The sequence below is a fragment of the Corylus avellana genome, chromosome ca7 (assembly GCF_901000735.1).
Source record: "Corylus avellana chromosome ca7, CavTom2PMs-1.0".
Classification (NCBI taxonomy): domain Eukaryota; kingdom Viridiplantae; phylum Streptophyta; class Magnoliopsida; order Fagales; family Betulaceae; genus Corylus; species Corylus avellana.
This window is the reverse complement of record NC_081547.1, coordinates 2,478,243-2,486,246: the sequence shown is the minus strand read 5'-3', so window position 1 is coordinate 2,486,246 and position 8,004 is coordinate 2,478,243. Positions and strand designations below refer to the sequence as shown.

General features: G+C 34.0%; 1 protein-coding gene and 1 pseudogene across 1 annotated transcript; one reads left to right on the top strand and one right to left on the bottom strand.

Annotated features, from left to right (window-relative positions):
* Nucleotides 1–440: 440 nt before the first annotated feature.
* LOC132186515 (cyclin-D5-1-like) lies at nt 441–1,907 on the top strand (annotated as a pseudogene).
* A 2,042-nt stretch (nt 1,908–3,949) lies between these two features.
* Nucleotides 3,950–6,071, bottom strand: LOC132186133 (uncharacterized). The gene is made up of 3 exons (XM_059599958.1): nt 6,034–6,071; nt 4,967–5,060; nt 3,950–4,628 (listed from the first exon to the last, which is right to left on the bottom strand). Exon 3 carries the CDS (start codon nt 4,623–4,625, stop codon nt 4,008–4,010), a length of 618 nt encoding a protein of 205 aa, XP_059455941.1. The 5' UTR covers nt 4,626–4,628; nt 4,967–5,060; nt 6,034–6,071; the 3' UTR covers nt 3,950–4,007.
* Nucleotides 6,072–8,004: the final 1,933 nt, after the last annotated feature.

Genomic DNA, 8,004 nt, shown 5'->3' with positions numbered 1-8,004 from the left:
CCTCTCTCTCTCTCTCACTACTGTATATGGATGAAAGAGAAAGAACGACGGGTACTCCGCTTAATCCCTCTAGCCTCTTCGGTAATGAAGATGGAGAATTCTTGAATATGGGCGATGAAATGATAAGAAGATCGGATAATACTCCGTTACCTCTCTCTAGCCTCTTCGGTAATGAAGATGGAGAATTCTTGAATATGGGCGATGAAACGATAAGAAGAACGGATAATATTCCGTTACCTCTGTCTAGCCTCTTCGGTAATGAAGATGGAGAATTCTTGAATATTGCCTATAAAAGAAAAAGAACGGATACTCCGTTCACTCCCTCTAGCTTCTTATGTGATGAAGATGGAGTGGCCGGTGAAAGAAATAGAATGGGTACTCTGTTCACTCCCTCTAGCTTCTTATGTGATGAAGATGGAGTGGCCGGTGAAAGAAACAGAATGGGTACTCTGTTTTCTCCCTCTAGCCACTTTTGTAATGAAGATGGAGCTTTCTGGAATATGGCCTATGAAAGAAACAGAACGGAAACTCCGTTTACTCCCCCTAACCACATTTCTAATTTATATGGTTATCATCACTTTGGCATTTTGTTTACTCCGGACCTCTTGTGCCAGGAAGACATCAAAACTTCCTTGAATTATGAGTTGTATGAGGCACAAACCTATATGGGATTAAATCTAGATTTTGTTTCAGAGGATGAAGATGAGCATGTTCAAAACATGGTTCAGAGAGAGAGTAGTGCTGGGTTTGGATCCAAAAGTTTTGTGACATCTTCCTGTGATTGCTCAAGCACAAGTCAAAGTTGGTTGGAGACTGCTCGCTTGGAAGGCATTGCGAAGATTTTCGAAGTTTGTTGCTCTCAGTAAATCTCCTCGTTTTCTTTTCTTTATTTGAAGTTTTGCCTTTCTTGATACAGGCTCGGGAATTCTTCGGTTTTTCAAACCATACAGCTTATTTATCCGTGACTTATTTTGATCACTTCCTTTCAATCCTGCCCATAATTGATGTAAGCAGAATTCTTTGATTAATCTTTTTACCTAATTGGTTTTTCATGTTTTCCAAATTTCTGTAATGGTTGGATGTGTGTATATATATATATATATATATATAGGATGGGGAGCTTTTGGCCGTTCGATCACTAGTCGTAGCATGTTTGTCTTTGGCAGCAAAGATGGAGGAGGGATGGAAAACTAGGCCGGATCTATCACAACTGTCAGATTTCTAATTTGAGAAGGAGGTGACTCGGAAAAATGTGCTGATTGTTCTCGAAGTATTAGAATGGAAAATGACTCCAATTACTCCTTTTCATTATCTGCATTATTTCATTAATAAATTCTGTGGTGAAGCTATACCGGAAGGATTGGCCCCTAGGGTTGTGCAACTTATTATGGCTGCCACCAAAGGTAATAATATATATATATATATATATATATATATATATATATATATATAACGTTAAAGATTGGCTTCAAATTTAGTACTGATTTCTGAGTTTTCTTTGATGCAGAGATCAATTTAATGGATCATCGGCCATCTATTATAGCTGCCTCTGCAGTATTAAGAGCGTTTGATGGTCAATTAACTAAAGAACAATTCGAGCTCAAGATGAACGATGTGATTTCATTGTGGGGATCCATAGAAAATGTGAGTTCTCTTGTGGATTGAAATGGGTATCTTGAAATTTAATTAAAGAAAAATAAAAGTTTGGCCAAACACACATGCAGGAACATATATTTTCCTCTTATTATATGATGGAGAACATAGCGATGGGAAAAGTTAAGACACCCAAGCCGCCAGGAGGTTCCTCAATCCATTCAAGCTTAATAGGTGTCGTTGAGAGTTCTTCTCATACAGTTGCTGTTCGCATTAAGACGAAACTCGATTTTTTTCAGCAACCAGACACATAGTTAGCGGAATTTGATCCTCTTAACAAAGATTGATTTATTTATTTTTGTTGCATTATAGGGTCGTTTTGATGGAGTTGATTCTTGACATTACATTGATTTGCAGGTGTCATCACTGTTGTCTACATGCAATAGAATCTATTGTATGATTTGTAGTTTTGATTAGGATTCCATTTTCAAAAACCCAATAGAAGTTTCAGAACTACCAAGAAGATGGAGAAAAAGGAAAGTGAATAAATAAAAAGGGATTTTTTTTTTGGTGGAACTCTCTCCTTGTGATTCGTGAATGCTTCCCCCCTTCCTCTCAAGTCTCTTTTGGGTTTTTCTATCCCGCCAGATCAATTTAATTAAATGGATCAAACTCTTTAATCTTGACAAAACGTGTTTTAAATAAACGAGTGACAAAAACCAATCCGCATCACCTATCTAATAAACATATCGTGTTGGGTTGACCCGAACATGACCAATTTCAATCCGATTCAACTCGGGTTAAATTGACCCAAATACTTGGAATGACCTAATTTATACTATTGCACATCTTATAAGTAAAAAATATTATCAATTAGACACATTCAATACTAGATTCATGGCAATCAATTTAATAATCAATATCCAATTATTCATAGTCATAATTAATATCAATCAAAATAATATTACAGTTCAATAAAATTCATGAAGAAAATAAGATTGCATTCCAACAAATAAGATGTTAAAAAGCCTTCTCATCACATATATATATATATATATGAAGACGATCACTATGTTCAATACTTGGTTGACAGAGAAAGCAGCAGTGGCTTTGGATCCAAATGCTTATCGTGATTTTCTTTTCTTGATTTAGTTTGCTGAGATGTATGGTATTCATTCGAATACAATTTTCTTGTCTTTGACTTATTACGATCACTTCCTTTCGGTGCTCCCCATTGATGTAAGCAAAATACTCGATCTTCTTGTGGGTTCTTCCGATCTCCGGTGACGGAATCCTCCAAATTTATGTAATGGGTTGGATGTTAATGTATGTAGGAAGTCGTCTGTTATCCCAACATGGGGATCTATAGAAAGGATTGAGTTCCTCTTTGTTGGTATTAATTTATCTTTGAGAACAATTGATGCTCATGAAGAATCAAACTGATTTTTTTTTGTTAATATATTGCACGCAGGAACAATTATTTTCCTTTTATAAGAGAACGTGGATGGAACATGTTAATACACCCAAGCAAGAAGTTCCCTCAAAATTATATCATCAATGCATTCAAGCTTAATCAGTTTTGTTGAGAGTTCCTCTCATCCTGCTGCAGTTCACATTAAGAGAAAACTTGGTTTCAAAACCAGTTATCGCATTAAGAGAAAAATTGGTTTCAAAACCCGTGATCAAAAGATGTATGTCGTAGCTACCGGAATTTGATCTTCTAAGCAATGATTGTTTTTTATCAATTGCATTAAGAGAGTCTTGGCCGACAAAGATTTCCTTCAAATTGGGTCGAAAAAAGTTTCTCTAATTGAAAACTCTTTTCCTTTTTTACTGTGGATTCTTGATACTAGATTGGTTTTAGACCAAACTAAGATTTCTTATCATGAAAGCATAAATGAGAAATATATTAGAATTTAAATGAAAGAAAAGAAAAAATTATTGTTTCACCTATCAAAATAGAACCTAGATTTTTTATTTTTTATTTTTCATTCAAAGTGGGGGAAGGGAAAAGGGAAATTACAATAATACAAATGAAATTGACAGAGAAATCCTAATAACAATCGGGAATAGGTCAAATAAATGATCCGGCCCATCAAGCAAACCAAAACGGCCAAAAGAGGCTGTTATAAATGGCAAAATTCCGTAAACGGAATAAAACCCCAAAGGTTTGCCGACACGACCATTTGTGGTCGGAAAAGAAGAGCAAAGCCGACCATCAGTAGCCGAAAAAAGGAGGAACAACTTTGTCGAAAATAGAAAACAAGACCAGATCAAGGATCTAGCCCAAAAAAGAAACACAAAATTACATTGAAAAATAAAAAGACAATTTGCACGCTTTGGACCTCTTCATCAATCTACCACTCTTGTGTCTTGGAAATCCTCACAATGCCAAATTGTGTTCAAAATGGAACCTAGTTGTTTGCATTGCCAAACTCCTTTTGAAAGGATTGAGATTGGTTCCTCAAATCATTATACGACCTCTCGGCAATTCTGTGACGAGAATTTGGATTTTTCCCTATATGAGTGAGAAAAGCACAATCTTTTCCATTCACTTTCTTCCAATTCTTGAATCCATAAACGGTGAATGCATTGTGCGTAGGATTTCCTGATGGCTTATAAAAGAGAAAGCATGGCAAACAAAAGGCTGCATCTTTATCACGCGAATATTCAAGCCATGACGGAAATAGCTTGAACCATGAAGGTCGAAAGCGGCGAAGATGGGATGCTGATCCAGATCTTGGGTACTTTGAGAGAGTAGGCTGATACGGACCAGCTTTAATGTAAGCTCGTCGAATTTCATCCCGTCGATTAACATCATAATCCAATATTTGGGGACGCGATCCAGGATCATGCTCCAATGAACTAATATCAATTTCATTGACGTCTACTTTTCGAGATTTTGTTGGAGGATTTTCAAAAGTTGGAATATCAACTCTAGGGGTTGGCAATAATGCATCACCAACATTGGCTTTTGAAATTTGTGCATTTTTTCTTTTAAAAAAGTCGACCATTGTAGTTTGCTTTCCCATAATCTACAAAATCAAATAAATTATAAAATGTTAAATTATTGAGTTAAAGTTAAACTAGTGTAACTTTAACTAATCTAATGTCAAATAAAAATAATAAGCAACTACTTCTTACTAAATGTTTTGGTAACACAACTAAAATAAGCAAAAGCATAAAAATATATGCCCCAAATAGTAAACACATCATAAAGTTTTCAATAATTAGAACTTACTATTCCTACCTAATTTTTGGTAATCATTACTCATAACTTTTTTTAGTAATCATAAATCACTACTTCGAAGGCTTCCAATAATAAAAGAAAAAATCCAAAATCCAAAATAAAAAATAAAAAATAGGGGCCTACCTTTTTCGATGAAAAGGTTTTAACTTCTGAGATAAAATTATCTGGTGGCACTTCCCTCTTCTCTGTACTGATAATACTAGGAATCACTGAGAACCTACAAGAGAAAGAGAAGCTAAGGGGAAAAAATAGGGCATGGAGAAAAAAAGAAAGAGCAAATTAACAAGGGAAAGCTAAGAAAGGAAAAGAAAAGAAAACCTGGGTTGCGTTGCTGGAAACAAATTTAATCTTTAGGTTTTCAATTTCAACAGTTGTATCCTTAACTTTTCCTTTGATTTCAAATAGGATCCTCTGACATTTCATTGTCTAACTAATTAACAGCATATCATGTTAAACTAATCAATTAATTAATGTCATGTATGATGTAATTCTCATTTGACATGTCATGTGACATGTTGCACAATTGTATTAAATTATAAAAATATACTCATATCAAACAAAAGCTACATGACATTAATTGATCGATTTGGCATGACATATCGTTACCATTAATTAATTGGATGATGGGTCGACGGAAAAACCTATTTTAAACCAAAAGAAAACCTAAAGACTATTGTTGAAATTGAAAAGTTAAGGACTAAATTGAAAGGGGCATGTTAGACACCCATCTTTCAACCATCTTCTTTTTCTTTTTTTTTTCCACAAATTCAACAGTGGATTCATTCGTTCACTATAATGATGGTTCAAAGAATGAATTCTATCATTTCTTAAATTGAAATCACATGAGAACCGAATAACAAAATGTACTTAAACCTCCATAGCTGGCCACCAAACTCATACATATTCTTCCAAGCATCACCAAAAACTTCTTTTAAACCCTACAGTTCATCCTCCTCACACTCTTTTCGTACCAACCAATAAAAATCACAAAGCAATAGGGAAAAAAGAAAAATTGCATTCTCGGACCCCCCCAAGAGCATATTCCACAACCGCACCTATCCAAACCTCAAAAGTACCGTTAAACTCAATAAAACAACCCAGAAACAGGTATGATGACAGCATCAACAGACCTCAATCATTGGCTTGAAGCTATATACAAAGAAACTACACAATGGGTCAAAGAGATTCACCTTGATTTGAGAGAAAAAGTCCGCCTGGAAGGTTGCCGGAGGGAGCGCACCAAGCATGGTCTGGAATCAACACCATTAGGTTTTCTCCTGCAATGAGGCGGGGTCACTGGAAAAGAGCGATCGGGTGAAGAGAAAAGAGTGAAAACGTATCTTGTCAAATTTGCGATAATACCCTGAACGTCCTCAAAATCACGAATCAGCCTCCCTTTTTTTTTTAATTATCGAAGTAATTTACAATCAAACATCCAAAGATGAAACAAAAATAAATAAATACCTGCAGAAAGTTGTGGATGGTGGGTGGACAGAAATATCAATTCTCTGTATGTGGCTTCTCTCTCGCTCTGTGCTTGTGTGACGAAAAGAAAAATGGAAGGGGAGAAAAAGTACGTGGATGAAACTCTGGAGGGAAAGAAATAGAAAAGGAGAGGGAAAAAAACGAAAAGTTACAGCCAGTAAAATAGTCTGATAAAATAAATAACATTTACTTTGCTCTTTTGACCATTCGGTTAAACTTTATAAATTTGGATTTTCTTTAAATTTTAAAAAACTCACAAAAATAATCATTTAACAAACTCTTTATTCTATTTCAAATTTAACTTTCAAATATCAAGTGCAAAAAAGTGAAAGTTATTTAGTTTTTTAATTTTATATATTTATTTTCCTTTTCTCTCATCTACCAAGAACAAAAATAATAATAATAATAATATTTAACTAAAATAGAGGATGATATAGAGAGTTTAATATTTGGTTCATTTTAAAAGTGACTCTTCAAATTTAAAAAAGTAAGTTTTTTGCTTTAAATTTAATTTTTATTTGAAAAACTCAATATGAATGCTCTTAAATTTGAAGATGAGGTCTGATAGATATTAGATTTAACTTTTGATAAAGAGTTTGATAAATGAGGTTTTTTGTAGATTTTGTTAAAATTTTAGAGAAATGTTAGAAATAGGGAGCTTGATGTGTATGCTCTAACCCCTTTATTGCCATATAGAAATTCATACACAAAAAATAAAGGGACAAGGATTTTATTTTATTTTTTCTTTTCTTAAAGGTGGGGCAAAAACAAATTTAGTCCTTAGATTTTTATTTTATTGATCTTATGGGCATAATGTTAATTAATTAGATGGTATGTTGAAGGGGGAGTCTATTTAAAACTAGAAGAAAAATTAAGGACCTAAATATTAAAATTAAAAACTTATGGATTAAATTGAAATCGCAAAAGAATCTCGAGTCTAAATTTGAATTTTTTCCAAAAATAAATTTTGAGTATTGGGGTATTACATAAATGGTTGTAGGCTTGATATTCAATTTAAATCCAGGCAAGAAATATAAAGGGATTGAATTTTTTTTTTTTTTTTTTTTGAAGAAAAAATTTCAATATATTTCATAAAATCAAATAACAGATGGAGAAGACTTCTCTATCGTAATTATATCACAGATACATTCGGGAGTTTTCTCCAACCAGTTTCTATCTATGATACCGTTGGTTGTATTCTTAGCCAACCTATGTGCCACACCATTAGTTTTACGGCTCACATATTCAATTTTCCAGTCAATGAAATAATGAAGAGTTGTAAGGATATCATCAATCAATTGACCCATCCTACTGCTGTTGGGACCATTCTCTTTCACTGCTTCCACAATATTTTTGGCATCACCTTCCAGAATTACATGCTAAGGGGAGCTTTTATTAGCCTTCCAAAGAAACAGCTTCTGATTTTGGATTGAATAGCTTGCTTCCAGTGAAAAATTAGAGATCTCCTGTAATGGGGAGATGGGATGATTGGGGATAAATAGTTAGGTTTCAATAGTTTCCTTTACTGCATATTGTTTGAACTATTCTTGAATTTTCGTTGATGGAGTTCTTGATTTTTTTAGGGAACATTATCATTTGGATTTAAGGACTCGAGTTTCTAATTTTTTGACATTAAAACTGGAGTTATGCCTCATTTTCAATCCAAAACATCCTTA

Bases quoted from the DNA above. Each gene is read 5' to 3' on its own strand.
- LOC132186133 (XM_059599958.1), bottom strand. From the start codon at position 4,625: ATGGGAAAGCAAACTACAATGGTCGACTTTTTTAAAAGAAAAAATGCA.